A 24,210-nucleotide genomic window follows, 5' to 3' on the forward strand; every position below is an offset into this window, starting at 1 on the left:
GAGTACCATATTAGGTAAAAGTTATTTTAATTACCATTCTATTCTCCTTCCTTCCTTCCTTCCTTCCTTCTTTCTTTCTTTCTTTTTTTTTTTTTTTTTTTTTTTGCTTTTAAGGCCACACCTGCAGTGTATGGAAGTTCCCAGGCTAGGGGTTGAATTGGAGCTTCAGCTGCTGGCCTACACCATAGCCATAGCAATGCAAGATCTGAGTTGTGTCTAAGACCAACACACACCATAGCTCCTGGCAACACTTGATCCCTGACCCACTGAGAGAGGCCTGGAATAGAACCTGCATCCTCATGGATACTAGTTGGATTCGTTTCTGCTGCGCAACAACAGGAACTCCTCTTCTTTCTCTGTTTCTTCTCTTTATCCTTTCAGAGTCAGGCTGGCAACTATAGAAGAAAATAAGTAGGATTGCTCTTTCTTGAAGAACTTTCCTTCTGATATTGGCTGTACAACAGGAATGACTAGAAACATTATTATATTCAGTAATTTCTGCATTCTTACTCAGTTTCAATCTCAAACTGACATGATAGGTAAATTTCTTATATGGACTCTAAAGTCTGGTCCTTTTTAGTTCCTTCCGCAGCTGCTAGTGCCATTTGATACCATGTGGGGCAGGCTATTGATATATTCATTTCATGGTTATGTTCTTCACATTATAATTCCAATATGTGATCAACTATACTTTGAGGCAGGGTAGGAAATAGCTGTTTCACTTTGTCTGTTGATGTTAATAGTTGTATAATTCTTACTTCTGAAAGAATATGGGTACACCTTTCTTCAAAGAAGAGGTAAACTGGTTTCTTTCTTATTCAAAGAATCTGTATAAATAATAAAGTTTCTTTTATAAAGAATGAGCACCATGCTGATCTCTACCTGTTATTTTGGATCCTGGCTGGGTAGGGTTTTAGATATATTGATATTCACAAGATGCTTTTAATTTGCCACTGTACGGGTATTGTTTTTTAAATAGTGGAATTAAAAAATGTATACATGGTATTTCCTTTTATTAATATATACAAATTGTGTTGTGGTTGCAGGCGTTAGTCAATAATCCCAAAATTGAAGTAATAGATGGAAAGTATGCCTTCAAGCCCAAGTACAACTTGAAAGATAAGAAGGCCCTACTTAGGCTCTTAGATAAGCATGACCAGCGAGGCCTAGGAGGAATTCTTTTAGAAGACATAGAGGAAGGACTCCCCAATTCCCAGAAAGCCGTCAAGGTAACTGCTCTTTTTTTTTCTATACCTTAATATAATTTGAGTTAATATTTTTATGTTTTTTTTTAAATCAAGATTTTTAAAAAAATTATTTATTTATTTATTTTGCTTTTTAGGGCTGCACCTGAGGCATATGGAAGTCCCCAAGCTAGGGGTCTAATTGGAACTACAGCTGCTGTCCTATGCCAGAGCCACAGCAACTTGGCATCCAAGCCGCGTCTACAACCTACAACACACAGCTCACAGCAACACCAGATCCTTAACCCACTGAGCAAGGCTAGGGATCAAATCCACATCCTCATGATTCTAGTTGGGTTCGTTAACCGCTGAGCCACAAAGGGAACTCCCTAAAAAAAATTTATTTTTAAAGCCTTTTCTATCATATATTCTTGGGGTCGGGGGGAGCCAGTTGAATATTTGAAATTTGTGTTTTATGCTGCAGAGCAGGACAGAGCATAGCCATTTTTGTGTAACTTTGACAGTTCCCTTTTATGTATGATTGATGCTTCAGAATGTTTTTGGAAAGTTTTCCTCAAAGATGTTAGCATTTTTATTATGTTTGTATACATGATTTCCTTTAGTGACAGTGGTGTGCAGTGTTAACCTGGGTGAACCAGAGGCGTTAAAACACAAAAGCATTGACTGAAAACTTGGTTGTTTTAAACTCCTGAAGGGACTGTCACTTAAAGTGACATGGATTACATTTCCAGTTTAAATTTTGAACTCTGTTGGGAAGACTGCTAGTCTCTGTTATTCACAGTTGCTCGTTGATACTAACCTGTAAGCTTTTTGTTACTATGGAGTAAGACTTGCATCTTTCTCTCTTCTACTTCTTGGTAATTCAGTTACACATGTTAGACCTCTTTGTATTGTCCCACATGTCTCAGGCTGTGTCTGTGTATTTGTCTGTTGTCTGTATGTTTACTTACTATTTTGTTCTATTGCTTTATTGTCAATTGTACTGACTTTTCTTCATTACTTCCAATTTGTTGTTAAGCTCAACTGGCAAATTCTTTATTTTATAGATTGTATTTTCAGTTCTAGACTTTGAATTCTTTCTTACCGTTTCTGTTTCTTTGCTGAGATTTCCCCTCCTGCCCCATTCGTTACAAGCGTATTTTCCATTACATCCTTGAGTGTAATTTCTTTTTTTTTTGCCTCACCCTTGGCGTGTCGAAGTTCCTGGGCCAGGGATCAAACCTGTGCCACAGTGGTGATGTTGAAAGGTGGAACTACTGAATACTGGCTTAACAGTTGAGAGTGCTAGATGCATTTCCTGCTTCATTCTTTTTTCCCATTTTGATAGGGGCCAGTATTGTTGCTCCTCAGTAAGCTTTATGTTAAATTATAAAGTAGAACAGCGATGTATACTGATAATTTTTGATTCTATTTTAAATAATTTTGTGATATAAAGTTACTTGGACACCCTGTCTTTAGTCGCTCTATTCTTTGAGGAGTAGAGCTGAAGGGGTCATGAAAAGTATAGTCTCTCATTTTCAGTCAGAATTATTTCTAAATTGTTCAAAACCCTAGATTTTTATTCTCTCCTGAAAAAAATGTGAAGATGCGTTCTATCCTAATTGCTCAAGGGAGAAATTTGACATAATTAAGTTAAATTTCTTTTGTCTTTTTTTTTTTTTTTTTTGTCTTTTTAGCTATTTCTTGGGCCGCTCCCGTGACATATGGAGGTTCCTAGGCTAGGGGTCGAATCAGAGCTGCAGCCACCAGCCTACGCCAGAGCCACAGCAACGTGGAATCCGAGCCGCGTCTGCAACCTACACCACAGCTCACGGCAACACCGGATCGTTAACCCACTGAGCAAGGGCAGGGACCGAACCCGCAACGTCATGGTTCCTAGTCGGATTCGTTAACCACTGCGCCACGACGGGAACGCCTTGTCTTTTTTTTTTTTAAAGCCACCCCCTCAACACATGGAGGTTTCCAGGCTAGGGGTCCAACCAGAGCTGCAGCTGCCAGCCTACGCCAGAGCCATAGCAATGACAGATCCGAGCTGTGTCTGCAACCTACACCACAGCTCACGGCAACGCCGGATCCTTAACCCACTGAGCGAGGCCAGGGATCAGACCCACAACCTCATGGTTCCTAGTCGGATTAGTTTCTGCTGTACCACGACGGGAACGCCTAAATTTCTTATGTATTGCTTCCTTTTCTTCAGTTCCTGGTGGTGACAGAAGAACTGTTAGTCATTTTGTCGACCATACAGTGTTTGAAAAAATGTACAGTATAGTGCTAGCAAGGAACAAAAAGAACTGTGCAAAAGCAAGAAAACAAGAGACTGTTCCAGATTATTCATCTCTTAGTAATTGTTATGTGGGGGTTTTCTTTTCTTTTTTCTTTTTTTTTTTTGGTCTTTTTGCCTTTTCTAGGGCCACTCCTGTGGCATATGGAAGTTCCCAGGCTAGGGGTCTAATCAGAGCTGTAGCCACTGGCCTACGCCAGAGCCACAGCACCTCGGGATCCAAGCTCTGTCTGCAACCTACACCACAGCTCACAGCAATGCCGGATCCTTAACCCACTGAGCAAGGCCAGGGATCAAACCCACAACCTCATGGTTCCTAGTCGGATTCGTTAACCATTGAGCCATGAAGGGAACTCCGGGGTTTTCTAATAATTAAATTAACTACCAGTATAATTTTAATAAGCCACTCTGCATTTGTGATTTAATTTTTTTTTTTTTTTTAAGGGCCGCACCTGTGGCATATGGATGTTCCCAGAGTAGGGGTTGAATTGGACCTGCAACTGCTGGTCTACATACACCACAGCTCGCAGCAGCACGGGATCCTTAACCCGCTGAATGAGGCCAGGGATTGAAATCTCATCCTTATGGACACTAGTTGGGTTCATTACCGAGCCACAGTGGGAACTCCTAGGATTTAATTTTAAGTTGGAATATTGAATCATCTACTCCTCAGGATTTTTTTTTAATTAAAAGTTGTTTTTAATTGTAAAAATGAGCATAGTAAGTGGTTAAATTCATCACCATATGTAGTCGTAAGAAAATATCTTTTTTATAAGACCTTTTTTTTTTCCTTTTCTTGATTTTTAAGGCTGCACCTGTGGCATATGGAGATTCCCAGGCCAGTCTACACCACAGCCATAGCAACACAGGATCAGAGCTGCATCCACGACCTACACCACAGCTCATGGCAACACTGCATTCTCAACCCCCTGAGCAAGGCCAGGAATTTAACCCACATCCTCATGGATCCTAGTTGGGTTTATTAACCGCTGGGCCATGAAGGGAACTCCCAGTAAGAACTTTTAAGATCTCTTCTCTTAGCAGCTTTCAAATCTGCAATAGTATTTTTTAGGGCCGCACTCAAGGCATGTAGATGTTCCCAGGCTAGGAGTTTAATTGGAGCTGCAGCTGCTGACCCTACGCCACAGCCACAGCAACAGCATCCCCAGATCCGAGCTGTGAGCCGTGTCTGAGACCTACACCAAAGCTCACAGGCAATGCTGGTTCCCCATTCCCCTGAGCAGGGCCAGGGATTGAACCTGAAACCTCATGGTTCCTGGTTGGATTTGTTTCTACTGCACCATAATGGGAATTCCAGGATTTCATTCTTTTTTAATGGCTGCGTAACATTCCATTGTTTATAATATGTTTTCTTTATCCATTCACATGTCTCTGGGCACTTTCTGTATCTTGGCTATTGTAAATAACGCTGCACTGAAAAAGGTGGTGCATATATCTTCTTAAATTTGTGTTTTCTTTTTCTTTTTCTTTTTTTTTTTTTTGGTCTTTTTGCCATTTCTTGGGCCACTCCTGTGGCATATGGAGTTTCCCAGGCTAGGGGTCTAATTGGAGCTGTAGCCACCGGCCTATGCCAGAGCCACAGCAATGTGGGATCCAAGCTCTGTCTGCGACCTACACCACAGCTCACGGCAACCCTGGATCCTTAACCCATTGAGCAAGGCCAGGGACTGAACCCACAACCTCATGGTTCCTAGTTGAATTCGTTAACCACTGCACCAGGATGGGAACTCCTGTGTTTTCATTTTCTTTGGATAAAAATACCCAAAAGTAATATTGCTGAATCATGTAGTTTTTTTTTAAATTTGAGGAACCTCCATACTGTTTTCCATGGTGGCTACATTTGCTTACATTCCCACCAGCAGTGCACAGGGGCTCTTTTTCCTCCACATCTTTGCCAAGATTCATTATTTTTTGTCTTTGATGAAAGCCATTCTGACAGGTGTGAGGTGTTATCTTATTGTGGTTTTGATTTGTATTTTCCTGATGACTAGTGATCTTGAGCATCTTTTTATGTACCTGTTGGACGTATGTGTGTCTTTGGAAAAATGTTCGTTCAAACCCCTGCCCATTTTTTCAGTCAGGTGTTTTTTTGTTTTTTTTTTGCTGTTGAGTTCCATGAATTTTATATTTTGGATATTATCTCCTTATCAAATACATGATTTGCAAATATTTTATTCCATTAGTACATTGTCTTTTCATTTTGTTGATGTTCCATTGCTACGTAGAAGCTTTTTAGTTTGATGTAGTACCACTTGTTTATTTTTAATTTGTTGCCTTTGTTTTTTTTTGTTTTTTTTTTTAATGGCTTCATCTGTGGCATATAGAAGTTCCTGGACCAGGGATTGAATCAAAGCCGCAGCTGCAGTAACGCTGGATCCTTTAACTCGCCGCATAGGGCTGGGGATTGAACCATGCCTTCATGGTGACCTGAGCTGCTGCAGATTCTTAACCCACTGTACCACAGCAGGAATTCCTTGTTGCCTTTGCTTTTGATGTCAGATCTGAAAAATTGTCAAGATGAATGTCAAGGAGCTTACTGCCTAAGTTTTCTTCCAAGAGTCTTACGGTTTCAGGTTTTATTTATTTATTTTTTTTTTTTTTTAGGGCCACACCCATGATACATGGAGGTTCCCAGGCTAGGGGTCTAATCAGAGCTACAGCTTCTGGCCTACACCACAGCCACAGCAATGCAGGATCCAAGGCGAATCTGTGACCTACACCACAGCTCACGGCAACGCCAGATCCTTAACCCACTGAGCTAGGCCAGGGATCGAACTCACGACCTCATGTCCTAGTCAGATTCGTTTCTACTGCGACACAACAGGAACTCCGGTTTCAGGTCTTAACCATTTTGAAATGGTTAATCCATTTTGAAATAATTTTTGCATATAGTGTAAAATAGTGGTCCAGTTTCATTCCTTTGAATGTGGCCGTCCAGTTTTCCCAGCACCATTTATTAAAGAGTCTATTTTTCCCTATTATATATTCTTAGCACCTTTGTTGTAAATTTTTTTTTTAGGGCTGCACCCATGGCATATGGAAGTTCTCAGGCTAGGGGTTGAATTAGAGCTACAGCTGCCGGCCTATGCCACAGCCACAGCAACAGGACGTCCTGAACCCCTTGATCGAGGCCAAGGATTGAACCTGCATCTTTATGGATACTAGTTGGATTCTTAACCTGCTGAGCCACAACAGGAACTCCAAAAATGAACAAAATTTAATTGTCAGCTGTGTTCAATAACAATTAAAAGATAGCAAAGCACTTGTCAAGTCTTTTTTTTTTGGGCCGCAGTGTACAGCAGCTTGCTGTGGGATCTCAGTTCCTAGACCAGGGGGTTGAACTTGGGTTGCAATGGTGAAAATGTGGAATCCTAACCACTAGACAGCCAGGGAACTCCCTCAAGTCTTTTATATTTAAAGTTGATATAATACTTTGGGCAGTATAGTAAGAACACTGAAGGATGACTATCTCATAGTTGCACACACACTTTTAGGTGCTTTAATCATCCTTCCATTTTTCTTACTGTTTTAGCTTTTCAAAGCATAATCGGAAACGATTAATGGATAATGGTGAGTAAGATAGTATTTCAAGGTAAGGAAAAGAACACTGAGATCCCATAGTTTTTCTTAGATTAATAAAAGGGTCCAGTAGACCCAAGTTGTAATTGTGGCGTAGGTTGAATTTTGTTCTTTTATTTATTTTTAATTTTTAATTTTTTTTCTTTTTGTCTGTGCCTGCTGCATGCGGAAGATCCAGGGGCTAGGGATCTGAGCCACTGCAGTGACAACACTGGATCCTTAACGTGCTGTGCCACCAGGGAACACCTGAACTTTGTTCTTAAAAAATTTTTTTTCTTTTGTACTTTGGAGGATCTCTGAGAATAATTAAGTCTCAAAATATCAATTCTTAAAAATAAGCAGAACTGTTCAAGAAAGAAAGTCAATAATTAAAATTTGGTCTAGTGGATCCTAATAGTATACTATGGGTTAAAGGAAATTAGAGTCCTTTCTTGTTTAAAAAATTTTTTTTTTCTTGAGCAATGTAATTTGGAGTTAACTGAAAATTTTTTCTTTTATCTTTAAGGCTTTAGGGGACCAGATACTATTTGTAAATCGTCCTGATAAGAAGAAAATTCTTTTCTTCAATGATAAAAGCTGTCAGTTTTCTGTGGATGAAGGTGAGCTTTTCTTTATAGATACTTTTGGCTTGCAAACATGTTAGAAATTTAGGGTGACGGAATTTATAATACATTATAATTTAAGTTATACGTAAATTTTATTATATTGCTTTTTTAGTATTATCTCTTAGAATAGAGCTAATAACTGCTATGTCTAATGTATTGTTTCTCAATGCAATTTGAGATATGTAATTAGAAAGATTTTAAGTTCATTAACTTGTAATCATGGCATAGCAGTTCATGATTTCTTAAGCTTATAACAGCTATACCAAACAAGAAGTTCTTTACTCTGACAAATATTATTTCATATCTTGATATGAAAGCTTGATTCAGAATAGGAAAAAGAATAAATTTTTTTGGAGACTGATACTCTTAAAAAACTTGTGAATATTTTGATTATCAAATTGGGTAAGAAAAGATGGAGTTCCCGTCGTGGCATAGCAGAAACGAATCTGACTAGGAACCATGAGTTTGCAGGTCCGATCCCTGGTCTCACTCAGTGGGTTGAGGATTTGGTGTTGCTGTGAGCTGTGGTGTAGGTCACAGGCGAGGCTCGGATCTGGTGTTGCTGTGGTTCTGGCGTAGGCCAGCAGCAACAGCTCCAATTAGACCCCTAGCTGGGAACCTCCATATGCCGTGGGTGCGGCCCTAAAAAGACAAAAGACCAAAAAAAATTGGATAAGAAAAGAAACTCATTTTTTCTTTCTAGCTGTCATAGAGTTGGATGCTAAGCTGTATGCTGTCTTTTACTGAATGTGTGATTATTATTTTCATGTAAAATGGTAATCAAACAAAGGTTTAGTCATGAGAAATTTCTTTTGTATACAAGTAGGTCTTCTCATTTAAGCAAATATCTTTAAATTTATATTGTTTGAAGTTTTATTAAAAGGCAAGAAAAGAGTTTTGAACATCACTTTAATTATAGAATTTCAAAAGTGTAGCTAAATAGTCTAATAATATAGCAGGACATAGAGTACAATAGTAATATTAGACTCCAGAGTACAGTAGTGTAATACTAGACTCCAAACAGTGAAACTATTGCTGTGCCAGCTTGGTGGTCATGTTGACTCTTCTTTATGGCATTAAATAAAAAAGATCCTATTGAATGAATAATTTTGTATAAGAAATACATTTATACGTCTTGTCTCTGTAAATAGACTGTACCTGTCTTTTTTTTTGTAAGATTTTTATTTCTTCTACTATAGTTGTTTTTTTTGCCTGTACCTGTCTTGATGATGATTTGTAGTTTGTACACTAAGCCTAAGTTTTTCTTTTACATGTTATCTGGTTATTGATGTTGGCTTGTGGTACTTATAGTTTAGTTAACCTCAAGTTATTTAGATGACCATGATTTTTTGTAGTAAATAGAATGTTGGTATTTTTGTTATAATTCTCATTGAGAGTACCTTGTATATAATTGGTTCTCAATAAATGTTTATTCATTAAATGAAAATTTGCAGAGTATTTTGGCTCTTCTGTAATGCCATTTCTAATAAAGTAAGCTTCCTGTATATAAACAAGACAGTAGTCAAATCCTTCTGTATGTTGTAGTGATAGGTGCTCATTTAAGAAAGATTTGGCTAAGCAATTTTTGTATTTTTTGAGTTTCTTTTACTTGGAGTTTTGCTGTTAGATAATTTTTTTTTTCAAAAATAATAGCTTTATTTTTTTGCCAGCAAAGGGGACACAGTGGGCTCATGCTTTCAAAAGCTGTGTGTCCCCAGGTAAACTTTCATAGTCATCAAATTGATTTCTTTCTTTTAAAAACCATATGGATGAACTTGATCTTTAAGATCCTTCTGGGAGTTCGCATCATGGCACAGCAGAAATGAATCCGACTAGAAACCATGAGGTTGCGGGTTCGATCCCTGGCCTTGCTCAGTGGGTTAAGGATCCGGCGTTGCCGTGAGCTGTGGTGTAGGTTGCAGATGTGGCTCGGATCGCGTGTTGCTGTGGCTCTGGCTTAGGCCGGCAGCTGTAGCTCTGATTAGACCCCTAGCCTGGGAACTTCCATATGCCGTGGGTGTGGCCCTAAAAAGACAAAAAAAAAAAAAAAAAGATCCTTCTGAGTTTAAACAAAGAAACAAGTTATTCCTTTATTCTTAGGTGTAGTTAATCCATTTGAAAAATTTTTTCACAGTACTTAAAAAACTTATAACAAATATCACATGTTTAAATAGTAAGGAAGATTTACAGTAAAAAGCTGATATTCTTTTCCTTTCTCTAGTTTCGGTCTCTTTCAAGTCACTTAACTGGTTTTGTTTTGGATCCTTTTGGTGGTTTTTCCCATCTTGCTAAATGATATGCTTATACTGTTATTTTTTAACTTCAAACATTGTCTAATGACTTACTATTTGTCATCTCTCTGATTCTAACACCTATCCTTTTTTTTCTACTTCCCAATATAGTATATTACTATTTTTGGTTTCTCTTCCGTTTATTTATCTTGGTACTTTGAGCAAACAGCATAAGCTTTCTCAGTGGGAATTTGTAGTATTAATCCTAACTCTCTAGATGGCGGCATAGTGTAGGATATATGATCCAGAATAGATGTTTAAATTGAGGCAAGTGTTTGATAGGAAAGAGATTGTAGTAGCTGTCTAAGAGTAGCATGAAACTAGGATTTCTTGGTAGTATTTCATTGGAGAGATTTTAGGAGTATACTTTGGTTTAGCAGTAATTCTCACACTAGTTCTTTTACTAAGCCATTGTTATTTTTGGTCCCTTTGGTGCTCACTTTCTGTGGATACTGTCGTTTTAACTTGGCTTAGTCTTTATCTGCTTGTGTATCTTTTATGTAGAGTTCTGTTCCTTAGTATTACTTGTTCTCAGTTGCCATTATATGTTGCTTTTGCTGGCTTAAGCTCTTTCCATCTCATCTAAAATGTGGCGGAAGTGGCTATCTACAGAACAGAAACAGATCACAGAGGTAAAGAAAAGACTTGTGGTTGCCAAGTAGGAGGGAGTGGGATGGACTGGAAGTTAGGGGTCTGTTCCATTTAGAATGTATATATAATGAGGTCCTGCTGTGTATTACAGGGAACTGTATCTAATTTCTTGTGATGAAACATGATATCGGATAATATGTGAAAAGAAGTATATATATATGTATGTCTGACTGTATCACTTAGGTGTTCACAGAAATTGACACAACATTGTGACTGAACTATACTTCAATAAAAACAAGACAAAAAAAACCCTCTTTCCATCTCCTCATTACTTGGCAATAAGGACACAATGTGAATTTTCGCTTTTTCTCCCTCAGATTATAAAAGTAATCATATATGCTTGTTAGTGAAATCCCACACATCTAAAAATAAATTTTGTAAATAGTTTGTTTTACTTTTCTAGTTTACTTCTCTGTACTACAGATATTCTGTGATATTGTATGGCTGTTTAGTATTCAGCTTTGTAGGTGTACATGGTGAATGAATTTTTAAACAATTAGTAGTGCTGCAGCATATATCCTTCCACACCTTACACAGTGGATATGTGTATATGTATTTTTTATGTTAATGGAATAGCCATATAAATCAAGAAGATATTAGAAAGGTAAATAATAAATTGTTGGATCTTTTAAGATCTTCGTTACTGTTGGTGAAATACATTACTGGATTTCCCTATATTGAACCATCCTAGAAGAATGCTTCTTTGTTGTTTGTATTTCTGCCTTCTTTTTACTAGTATATGTAAGGATTTTTGTTTCAGTGTGGTCAGTTTTTTTTGTGTGTGTGCGTACTTCCTCAGGGTTTGGTGTGGGTGTAATGCTGGATTCATAAAAAGAGAAGCACAGTTTTCCTCTCTTGCTTACTTTCCTTCCTTATCTTTCTTTAGGAGAATATTGGATTTCTTGAAGATTTGAAAGCATATACTGGTGCATGTGTCTGGCTTGTTTTTTGACATTGTTAATGTCCTCTTTGGTTATGTCCATAAGTTTTCTGTCTTGTGAATTAATTTGGGTAATCTGTGTATTCCTACAAAATCATCCATTTTAAATTCTTAAATTTTAATAGCATATAATTTTGCCCTGTTACTTGTTTTTTCTCTGTTATTTTCCATTTTTATTGTTAACTTTTATGTTTGAACTTTCTCTGTTATGCTAGCTAATGGTTTATCTGTTTTACTTTTATTATTGTTGTGTTTTGTTTTAGAAAATATCAGATCACCCTTTACATATTAGTTTTTTGACTCGTGATCTGAGCAGTGTCTAAGCAAATATTAACATTTCCTATTGCTTTATATTTTTTGTTAATTTTGCCAGTTACTTCCTATAATTACTGCTTTATATATTTTCTTAGTTTTTGGCTTATAAATGTTCTTGACAGAGTTTGAGGGTTGTATCCATAATCATTATTCATTATCCCTCTTGGTCATATTTAATTTTATTTTACTTGAAGTCTAGCCTTTTAATCCTTTGCCTTTTAAAAAAATTGATACATTTTTGCGCATTCTCGTACTTTATACCTGTATTCTTTTGTTTTAGGTATTTCCTTTGTAGATAGCAGTATGGTTAATTTTCATTATCTGAATTAGTTCTGAATATTGATTTGTGTTTACTATCTTTACTATCTGATGTAATCTCCTCGTTAGTTATTTGGAAATTATATAACTTATTTTGGGCTTATATATAAGGGAGTTCTCTTTATATCTTTAATTTGCTTAAACTTAAGTAGAGGTATCTTTTTATCAACTTCATTCTCTTTTTACATTGATATTTTCTGAGATTTTTGTTAGAATCTAGTTTATTCATGAATCCATTTATTGAACAAATATTTATTGATCTTCTGTTACATGCCCTGGTCACTTTGCTAATGTAGCAGATACAGTAGTGAACAACACAGGATAGTTACTGCTTTCACAGAGCTTACATTCCAAAAGAGAAAATTGATGATATACAAAATAAAAAATGATAGCAGATTGTATCAAATGCTAAGAAAGGAGTAAATGAGGTATGTGCTGAGCTAGTAAGAAAATGGGAAGAGTGGAGCTCAGAGAAGACCTCTGAAAAAAAATGAAGAATGATAACAGAGCCAGCCTTGGAAAGTAATCAGACTAGTGCCCATGTGTGTGCAGTTTTATGGGGACAGGGGTTGCAGGTAGGGAATAACAAAGGCTACAGGAAAGATGGGGGGGGGGTAAACTAGTGGTTTTTAATTGCTTAATCAGATTCCGTGGATTATTTTTCAAGTATAGTAGATTTGGTGCTGTGTTAATTTCTGTTGTACAGCAAATTAACTCTGTTATGCACATATATACATTTTTTTAAAAAATATTCCTTCCCATTATGGTTTATCCCAGAAGATTAAATATAGTTCGCTGTGCTGTACAGTAGGACCCTTGTTATGTATCCATTCTAAATGTGATAGTTTGCATCTACTAACCCCAAACTTCAGTCCATCCCTCTCCTCTCCTCCCCCTTGGTAGCTACAAGTCTGTTTTCCTTGTCCGTGGATCTGTTTCTGTTTTGTAGATAGGTTCATTTGTGGCATATTTTAGATTTCGCATGTAAGTGATATCATATGGTAGTTATCTTTCTCTTTCTTAGTTCACTTAGTATGATAATCTCTAGTTGCATCCATGTTGCTATGAATGGCATTATTTCAGTTTTTATGGCTGAGAGGTATTCCATTGTACATATTACTACATCTTTTTTTTTAATTGATGCAATTTTTTTATTGTTATTTCCCCAGTACAATTTTTTTTCCCTACTGTACAGCATGGTGACCAGTTACCCATACATGTACACATTCTTTTTTCTCTCATTATCGCGCTCCATCATAAGTGGCTAGACATAGTTCCCAGCGCTACATAGGATCTCATTGCTAGTCCATTCCAAAGGCAATAGTTTGCATCTAGTAACCCCAAGCTCCCCATCTACCCCACTCCCTCCCTCTCCCCCTCCCCCTTGGCAACCACAAGTCTAGTCTCCAAGTCCATGATTTTCTTTTCTGTGGAGAGGTTCATTTGTGCCGTGTATTAGATTCCAGCTACAGGTGATACCACATGGTATTTGTCTTTCTCTTCTCACTTTCTTCACTCAGTATGAGAGTCTCTAGTTCCATCCGTGTTGCTGCAAATGGCGTTATTTTGTTCTTTTTTATGGCTGAGTAGTATTCCCTTGTGTATATACACACATCTTCCTAATCCAGTCATCTGTCGATAGACATTTGGGTTGTTTCCATGTCTTGGCTGTAGTGAATAGTGATGCAGTGAACATGCGGGTGCATGTGTCTTTTTCGAGGAAAGTTTTGTCCGGATATATGCTCAAGAGTGGGACTCCTGGGTCATATGGTAGTTCTATGTATAGATTTCGAAGGTACCTCCATACTGTTCTCCATGGTGGTTGTACCAGCTTACATTCCCACCAACAGTGCAGGAGGGTTCCCTTCTTTCCACACCCCCTCCAGCACTTGTTTATTTGTGGACTTATTAATGATGGCCATTTTGACTGGTGTGAGGTGGTATCTCGTGGTCATTTTGATTTGCTTTCCTCTAATAATCGGGATGTGGAGCATTTTTTCATGTACTTGTTGGCCATCTGTACATCTTCCTTGGGAAAATGTCTGTTCAGGTCTTTTGCCCATTTTTCCGTTGGGTTGTTGGCTTTTTTGTTGTTGAGTTGTATAATTTGCTTGTATATTCTAGAGATGAAGCCCTTGTCCATTGCATCATTTGAAAGTATTTTCTCCCATTCTGTAAGTTGTCTTTTTGTTTTCTTTTTGGTTTCCTTTGTTGTGCAAAAGCTTGTCAGTTTGATTAGGTCCCATTGGTTTATTTTTGCTTTCATTTCTGTTGCTTTGGGAGACTGACCTGAGAAAATAATTCCTAAGTTTGATGTCAGAGACTGTTTTGCCTATGTTCTTATCCAGAACTTTGATGGTGTCTTGTATTTAAGTCTTTCAGCCATTTTGAGTTTATTTTTGTGCATGGCGTGAGGGTGTGTTCAAGTTTCATTGATTTGCAAGTAGCTGTCCAGGTTTCCCAGCAATACTTGCTGAAAAGACCATCTTTTTCCCAATGTATGTTCTTGCCTCCTTTGTCAAAGACTAATTGACCATAGGTGTCTGGGTTTATTTCTGGGATCTCTGTTCTGTTCCATTGGTCTGTATGTCTGTTTTGTGTACCACATCTTCTTAAGCCATTCATCTGTTCATGGACATTTAGGTTGTTTCCAAGCCTTGGCTATTGGGAATAGTGCTGCTCTGAACATTGTGGAGGATGTATCCCTTTTGAATCCTTGTTTTGTCTGGGTATATGCCCAGGATTGGGATTGCTGGATCATATGGTAATTCTATTTTTAATTTTCTGAGGAACATCTATACTATTTTTCATAGTGGTTGCAGTAACTTACATTCCTGCCAGCAGTGTAGGAGGGTTCCTTTTCTCCACATCCTCTGCAGCATTTGTAATTTGTAGACTTTTTAATGATGGCCAGTCTGACCAATGTGAGGTGGTACCTCATTGTAGTTTTGACTTGCATTTCTCCACTAATTAGGAAAGTTGAGCATCTTTTCATGTGCCTACTGGCCATCTCTATGCAATTGATTATTTTTGTAACAATATTTTGTAATATCTTCTTTGCTCTTGTAAAAATAAAATTCATAGAAAATAAAATTTACCTTTATGAGAATTTCTTGTCAGTATAATATCCTAACTATAAAATAAATAAAAAGAAATTGATTTATATTTTAAAAACTTATTTCCTTGTTCATAATTGTTCAGTCAGATTTATACATACTAGAATATAAATGAAATAACTTTACATTTATATGTAGAATTACTATTGAATGTGATAGGTACAAATGAACTAATAAAGTTGCGATTCATTGGCAGCTTATATCCCACAACTGGGATTATTAAGAGGGAAATAATTCTTGGTAAAGTTCTGAAAAATACAAAATGTAGCTTTTCAGTGATTTACAGAAGTTACTCATACTGTGTTCATATATATTTTCCATTGTAATATTACGAGAAAATCAAGTGTGTATTAAACCAGTACAAGAAATACTTTGTTTATGTAAAACAGAATTGGGTTCTAGGCTCAGTGTATTGTAAATTGGTATTTTTCTTTCATCTTTAAACTTTCTGGGAAAGATGATTGGGAGGAAGCAGGGTTTTTCAGCCCTGGCAGTATTGACATTTGGAGCTGGATAATTTTTTTTGGTGTCCAGGTTGCCACAATGCACTGTGGGATGATTAGCAACATCCCCGGCTACTTTAGATGCAAATAGCATACCTTTCCCCAGACTGTGACAACCAAAAAGGTATCCACACATTACTAAAAGTTCCTGAGGAGCAGAATCACCTAGGTTGAGAATTATATTAAAGGTACAGTTTACATTTATAAAACAGAGAAACATTAAGATACATTGTCTTCAAGCTTCTTTTCATGCATTCTTTTATTAGGCACATTCAGTGATATAAGTGATAGCAAAGTGAGTAAAATTTCTGTCCCTGGGCCCAAACTGAGGGAGGAACAACATGGGTACACAAATGACACATGTCATACAGTATGTCATTGTGTTCATACAGTGCTGCAGAGACCCTGGGGGGTGGGGTCACAGCCACCCATGGGAACCTCAGAGGTAGGACATTGTTCTTTTAGAAGAAAGTGTTGGTATTGCATGAATCACTTAATTTAAAAAACGGAGTGTTCCTGTTGTGGCTCAGTGGGTAAAGAAGTTGACAAAGGAGTTCCCATCGTGGCACAGCAGAAACGAATCTGACTAGGAACCACAGGGTTGTGGGTTCAATCCCTGGCCTCGCTCAGTGGGTTAAGGATCCGGCGTTGATGTGAGCTGTGGTGGAGGTCTCAAATGCGGTTCAGATCTGTCGTTGCTGTGGCTGTGGTGTAGGCTGGCAGTAACAGCTTCTATTGGACCCCCTAGCCTGGGAACCTCCATATGCTGTGGGCACGGCCCTAAAAAAGAGGAAAAAAAAAAGTTGACATATAGTGTCTGTGAGGATGTGGTTTCTATCCTTGGCCTCGCTCATGTGTTAAGGATCTGGTGTTCATGTGAGCTGTGCAGTGTAGGTTGCAGATGCATCTCATATCTGATGTTGCTGTGGCGTAGCCCTGCAGCTGCTCCTCTGGCTCTACCCCTAGTCTGAGAAATTCCATATGCCAAAAGTGCAACCCTGAAAAGAAAAAAAAAAGAAGTTTTTTTGTTAATGAGGTAAATCATGTGTTTCCAGAGATCTCTTGTAAATTGATACATATCTTAACATTTGTCTTTTTTGTTTTTTTTGACTTTGTCTTTTCTAGCGCCGAACCTGCAGCACATGGAGGTTCCCAGGCTAGGGGTTCATTTGGAGCTACAGATGCTGGCCTATGCCAGAGCCACAGCAACGCCAGATCCTTAACCCACTGAGTGAGGCCAGAGATGGAACCCGCACCCTCATGGTTCCTAGGTGGATTTGTTAAGTGCTGTGCTACAACGGGAACTCCCAACATTTGTCTTTCTCACTGTCCATCTGTCTCTTTTTTTCGTATTTATTTTTATTTTCATTTTTGCTTTTTAGGGCCTCATGTGCGGCATATGAAAGTTCCCGGGCTAGGGTTTGAATTGAAGCTACAGATGCTGGCCTATGCCACAGCCACAGCAATGCAGGATCAGAGCTGTGTCTACAACCTACACCATGGCCACAGCAATGCCAGATCCTTAACCCACTGAATGAGGCCAGGGATAGAACCTGCATCTTCATGGTTACTAGTTGGGTTCACTACCACTGAGCCACAACAGGAGGAGCTCCCTCTTTTTTTGTATCTTGCTCCCCAAAATGTTGGCTCAATTATGCAGATGAGGATTTTTGTTTAGCCCACTAGGTGGCAGTCTTAGCCATAGAGAGGAACTCTTGAGTGAACAAACAAGCTTTCAGTCATGCTTCTATGTGTAATAGAAGCAAATATACAGAAATGTGATTAGCACAACTAAGCAGAGAGTCTTGTGTAGTACTTTGAAAAATTATATAGATTAGTGAATGTAGAGTAGTTGGACCTAGGTATGTGTTGTGTTTCACAAAGGTGATTATTTCCTTAAATCAGGATCTTATTCATTTAGGGGCAGTTTAAATGCAGTGGCAAGAGGATGGTCTGAGTGGTCAACCTGTAGGATCACTCCTTACTAGTTTAGGCAAGATGCATATGACCCCTTTCTGTGTTTCTTTGTTTATAAAATAGGAATAATGGTGTTTACTTCAGTGGTTCTCATGAGGATTAAATGAGTTCATATAAATAAAAGTGCAGAAAGAGTTCCTCTTGTGGTGCAGTGGAAATGAATCTGACTAGTATCCATGAGGATGAGGGTTTGATACCTGGTCTCACTCAGTGGGTCAGGGATCTGGCGTTGCCATGAACTGTGGTGTAGGTCGCAGATGCGGCTCAGATCCCCTGTTGCTGTGGCTGTGGTGTAGGCTGGCAGCTGTAACTCCCATTCGACCCCTAGCCTGGGAACCTCCATATGCCGTGGTGCGGTCCTAAAAAGACTAAATAAATAAAAAAAAAATGTGCTTAGAGCTTGGAACATAGTAAGAACGTAGAACCTGGCACATAGTAAGACTAATAGTAACAGTAGGTTTAGCTATTATTAGTAGCATTAAAAATATGAAATAGTACCGGAATACTAGATGTGTTAATCTTACTCATAGGTATGCTTTGCTTAGCTATCTGGCTTTTGATCCACTGGATCTGTAGTTGGTTAGATAGTGGAGAAGCAGAGTCAGTTTGACATTTGGGGGCACTCATCTTTTACAGTTAAATAATGTTAGGTGGTGTTCTCAGTAAGAAGGCTGATGACAATCTGACTTCCCCCCCATTGCCAGTAACTTGCTCTTTTCTGCCTGGAAGCTTAGATGACTTCAACTTTATCTTGAGAATCAGGCCTCCTCCCAGTAGCTACTCCCTTTGGTGCTCTAGTGCTGTTTCAGGTCATTCTTCTTTAATAAGTATATTAATGTTATTCCAGATATGGACATACTTTAAAACACTTTTTCTGATGCTCCACAGAGAGAAATTTAGTTTTGTTTTATTTTTTGCTATGTGCTATTATTTTAAGTGATGTCCAATCCTTGCACATAAATACATGTACAGTTGCCTGATTATCTCCTTATTGTAGTTTTCTTAAAGTATAGTTGGTGGGTCAAAAGATAAGGCATATTTGGAGTTCCCATCGTGGCTCAGTAGTTAACGAATCCGACTAGGAACCATGAGGTCACAGGTTCAATCCTGGCCTTGCTCAGTGGGTTAAGGATCTGGCATTGCCCTGAGCTGTGGTGTGGGTGGCAGATGCGGCTCAGATCGGCCTTGCTGTGGCTTTGGGGTAGGCCGGTGGCTACAGCTTCGATTTGACCCCTAGCCTGGGAACCTCCATATGCCTTAGGAGCGGCCCTAGAAAAGGCAAAAAGACAAAAAAGATAAGGCATATTTGAATCCAACTGCAGTGGCTCAGGTCGCTGCAGAGGTGTGGGTTCAATCCCTGGCCTGGTGCGGTGGGTTAAAGGATCCAACATTGCCGTGGGTGTGGATCAGATTTTAGTCTCTGGCCTGAAAACTTCCATATGCCGTGGGCGTGGCCATAAAATAAAAATATTTTTAAAAAGGCATATTTGAAAAATTTTCAGTATCATGCCTAACACCCGTCATAAAGTTTACATCATTTTGTTTGGGCCACTTTACTCCTTCACAGCAGAGTATGATAAGGGGGAGTTCTGTTGTGGCGCAGTGGAATCCAGCTAGTATCCATGAGGACACGGGTTGAATCCCTGGCCTTACTCAGTAGGTTAAGGATCCAGTGTTGCTGTGAGCTGTGGTGTGGGTCACAGAGACAGCTTGGATCTGGCATTGCTGTGGCTGTGGTGTAGGACAGCAGCTACAGCTCTGATTCAACTCTTAGCCTGGGAACTTCCATATGCCATGGGTGTGGCCCTAAAAAGAAAAAAAAAAAAAAAAGGAATATGTGAAGGTATCCATTTCTTTACCCTCACCAGTATTAGATGTTTTTAGTTGACTTTGCCAGCCTCACAGAAAATAAAAATTATCTTGATTTTAATTTGTATTTTCTTGCAGTGATTTTATGAAATCCAAACCAGTTTATTTCTCTTTGTACCTGTGTCAGCTGAGCGTTTTCTGTCCCTCCATACATGAAAAATTAATTAAATTTGGGATCCTGTGAGATCCTACCTCTAAAATTAGGCACTGCCTTCCAGTGTTCATCTTAAGTATTTATGCAGCTGTAATACATTTACATAGTAGATGTATTATTTAAGTACTTGAACAGCATTGAGCTAAGGAGAGCCAAGGATTAAAGAAGAAATGCTTTATTGAAATAGTCATTGAAGAGTTTTTATTCAGGTATTTTCCTCTGAATACAGCTCAAGTGATTTTTAAAAAAAAATTTTTATGGGTTCTCTTTTTTATATATATGATTTTTATTTTTTCCATTATGGTTGATTTACAGTGTTCTGTCAATTTCTACTGTAAAGTGACCCAGTCATACATATATATTTTTTTTTCCTCACATTATCCTCCATCATTTTCCATCACAAGTGACTAGATACAGTTCTCTGTGCTATATAGTAGGATCTCATTGCTTATCTACTCCAAATGCAATAGTTGGCATCTATTAACCCCAGACTTCCCAGTCCATCCCACTCCCTCCCCCTCGGCAACCACAAGTCTGTTCTCCAAGTCTGTGAGTTTCTTTTATGTGGAAATGTTCATTTGTGCCATATATTAGATTCTAGATATGATATCATATGGTATTTGTCTATTTCTGACTTCAAGTTATGTTTCTTTTAGCAAAAGGAAGTAGTTAAATTTTGTTTCAGTGTACTTTCAATTTTATTGTGCCATGAAAATTCATAGTGGTGGATATTCTTTTTGGTGGTACATTAACATACAGATTGGCTTTCCAGACCTTTGCTATCTTACAGCCTCTGTCATTGTGTCATAAGTGACCTGAAGTACATAAGCTCAGCATATAAGGTACAAAGTGAGAGTAGTTTGAATCTTACAGGAACTGAAATTTTGCAATGCTGGTAACATAGAGGCTTGGTTAAAAGTGAACTGAGTGATATTTATCACTGAGTGAATGGTGGTTTTACTATATGTATTTTTTTTCTCCTTACTTTTCTGTTATACAAAGAGAAGTTACACAGTTACATCATGTATTACTTGTTCTAAATAAGTGAACATAATTTTTACATATTGGTAGAATCGAACAAGTGTTTAAAACATCAGAACTATTCTTTTATATGTGACATAATTCTTTCATCAGCTGTGGTTAATTTGACATGAAATTCTGGTTATGGTATACATTTTAAAACAGTTTTGTGTGCTTTCTTGGAATTAGATGTTTGGTTTTTTTTTGTTTATTATTTTATGGCTGCACCCATGGTATATGGAAGTTCCCAGGCACGGTATACGGAATCTGAGAGACAGCTGCGACAACACCAGATCCATTAACCCACTGTACTGGGCCGGGGATTGAACCTGCACCTCTGCAGTGACCGGAGCCTCAGTATTCGGATTTTTAACCCACTGTGCCACACTGGGGACTCCTAGTTGTTTTTATTTTGACCTGAAGCTGTTTTCTCTCATACTTGTTGTAAACTGAGCTTGACATGTTCATCTCGTTATTCTTAAAGTTCGGCTAGAAAGTAAATAGTTGGGGACTTCTAGCTTTTACTTAGAATGGGGAGAGCTGGGGAAAGCATTCCCACTCTTAAAACAACAACAATAAACCCTGGACAGCTGGAAATTTAGAGTTTTCTTGACTCCATCAGAGAGCTGAAGTTGCAGGATAGCCACCTAACTTGAAATCAAAGGAAAGGCAGACACCTCCAAGAAAAGGTGGAATGCAAACACTTGTCTACCTGGGACAGAGAACATGATACTGCTCAGAAGAATTCAGTTGCAATGTTTAGGAATTCCTAAAGGCTTAGCATGGGCCAACAAGAGATTGTAGACATCCTGGGGGCTGCAGACACATGGGAATTCACACCAGTCACAGGCTCTTCTCTACAGGTTTCCCTGGATGCTTACAAAACAGAAGCTGGGGTGGGGGTGCTGGCCTTTCTGGGCAGGTCTGAAGGAGGGGAGCAGTCGATGCTTCAGGAGCGGCATGAGGCCGTCTCCTCCTCCCTCCCTGTCTCCTGAGAGAAAAAAATGTTAAACTGTCATGGGAAGAGAAAGACAAGCCCTCTACCCCTGCAGAAGGGGTGGGACCATATGCTGGACCCAGAACTTTGGCAGAGCGGGTGGGGCAGCAATACCAAGTAGGCCACCCCCAGATGACATGGAACACACTGCTTGTCTAAGCCGAAGGCGTAATTGGAATATCAGAGAACTCCTCTCCTCATACCAGGCTGACACATGTGGAATTCTGTGAGAGTTCCAAGAGTATGGAAGCTGACAGACCATTCGAGGTGCAGCATTAAAGGGAAGCCCTAAACCACAGGTTAAGATAGCGCAAAAAATCCCCTCTGGCCTCTACCCTAAACACAAGGTATGGTAGAAGAATTTAGACCCTGTGATGCCTTATGAGTAACCATAGCAGCAACAAATTCCAAACCAGGCTTACCTTCCAACAATAGAATGCGTCTCCCTCCACACACTGAAGGCCTAGCAGAAGGAAAGCCATGCCCATATCCAGGCACAAAGACCATTTACCTCAGCCTCAGCTGTCCTACTGAGGATATCTTGGCTTCAAAAAATTAGGCATAAAAAGAAGCAAAGAAAAACAGCGCACTTTGAAGACAAGGGAATTAACAGAACCAAACTTTTAGGACATAGATGTTGGAACTATCAGACATGGAATTTAAAATAACTGATTAATATGTTAAGCCCTCTAGTAGCAGAGGCAGACATGTATTATCAGGCAGGATAGTTTAGTAGAGAGATAGACTTTATAAGAAAATCAAATGAAAATTCTAGAAATGAAAAGCACAGTAACAAAGGGTACCTTTATAAGCTCATCAGTCAGTGTCTATAAACCAAGGAAACCTTTTGGAAACTTGAAGGTAGGCCAGTACAAATTATCTATGTTGAAATAAATGCAAAGAGAAAAATGTGAAAAAATACAATAGAGTGTCCATTAGCTGCGAGATAATATCAAATAGTCTGAGTGTATAATTAAAATCTCAGAAGAAGAGAAAGAGAATGGGCCAGAAGAACTAATGGCCAAGTATTTTCCAGAATTAGTGGTAGACACCAAAACAAAAATCCAAGAAGCTCAGAGAACAAGAGGCAAGGCAATTCCGCAGACGTCAGAAAATACCTAAACATATTCAAACTGCTGAAAACTGAAGATGAAGAAAAAAATACTGAAGTAGTCAGAGCAAAGAGCTTATTATACAGGAAAAAAGGATTATAGCAGACTTCTGATTTGAACATGTGCAAACCAAAACACAGTGTAGTGACATGCTTAAAATGCTAAAAGGGGGAAAAAGTTTTCTACCCAGAATTCTGTACCCAGTGAAAGTAGTCTTTAAAAAATGGAGAAATTCTCAAAAGAATTTTCTCTCAATATCACAGAAACTGAGAGAATTTGTCAGCGGCCTGCATTACCAGAAATAGTAAAAACAAGTTCTTCAGGCAGAAGGGATGTGTAGTACTAGACAGAAACTTGGTTCTGTACAAGTAAGTAAGTGTGCTGTAAATGGAGTAAATGACAGTAAATGAAAGATTCATGTTTTTCTAATTAAAATTTTAAAAATAATAAAAAAGTTTGCTGGTGGCCTGGCAGTTAAGGATTCAGCATTGTCACTGCTGTGGCTCGTGTTCATCCCTCGTCTGGGCACTTCTTCATGCCATAAGCATGACCAAAAAAAAAAAAAAAAAGCAAAATTCTTTTAATCACTCTGCAAGATAGCTGACTATAAAGCAAAAATATTAGAAATTAATTTGTGTTGAGAGCATATGTAAAAGTAAAGTTTATGACAGTAGCTCAGAAGTCAGGAGGGAGTATACTGTTCTAACATTTTTATTGTTCTAACATTTTTACATGTGAAATGGTATAATTTACTTGAAGGTAGGTTCTGGTTAAAGATTTGTAGACCCTCAGACAACCACTAAAACCTTTGGAAAAAAAAGTAATGTTCACAGTGTTAAATTGTACATTTGGAAGCTCTCCAGAGAGTAGCTCTTAAAAGTTCTTACCACAAGAAAAAAATTATCACTGTGTGAGGCAGTGTATGTTAACTGTGGTGTGGTGATCTTTTCATAATATACACATATCAAATCATTTTTTTATATAATGATTTTTATTTTTTTCCCATTAAACACTGGTTTACAGTGTTCTGACAATTTTCTACTATATAGCATGGTGACCAGTTACCCATACATGTACACATTCTTTTTTCTCACATTATCGCGCTCCATCATAAGTGGCTAGACATAGTTCCCAGCGCTACATAGGATCTCATTGCTAGTCCATTCCAAAGGCAATAGTTTGCATCTAGTAACCCCAAGCTCCCCATCTACCCCACTCCCTCCCTCTCCCCCTCCCCCTTGGCAACCACAAGTCTA

The 24,210-nt window shown here is 38.4% G+C and overlaps 1 protein-coding gene across 2 annotated transcripts in view; it reads left to right on the forward strand.

Moving 5' to 3' along the window:
• Positions 1–24,210, forward strand: part of GTF2E2 (general transcription factor IIE subunit 2) — an 81,298-nt gene that overhangs the window by 45,460 nt on the left and 11,628 nt on the right. For both annotated transcript variants that reach the window (XM_047772542.1, XM_047772541.1), the window contains exons 5-6: positions 1,047–1,229; positions 7,592–7,685. In XM_047772542.1, coding sequence (XP_047628498.1) covers positions 1,047–1,229; positions 7,592–7,685 — 277 coding nt within the window. The remainder of the gene's footprint in view (positions 1–1,046; positions 1,230–7,591; positions 7,686–24,210) is intronic.

This window comes from Phacochoerus africanus, chromosome 3 (genome assembly GCF_016906955.1).
Source record: "Phacochoerus africanus isolate WHEZ1 chromosome 3, ROS_Pafr_v1, whole genome shotgun sequence".
Lineage (NCBI taxonomy): Eukaryota > Metazoa > Chordata > Mammalia > Artiodactyla > Suidae > Phacochoerus > Phacochoerus africanus.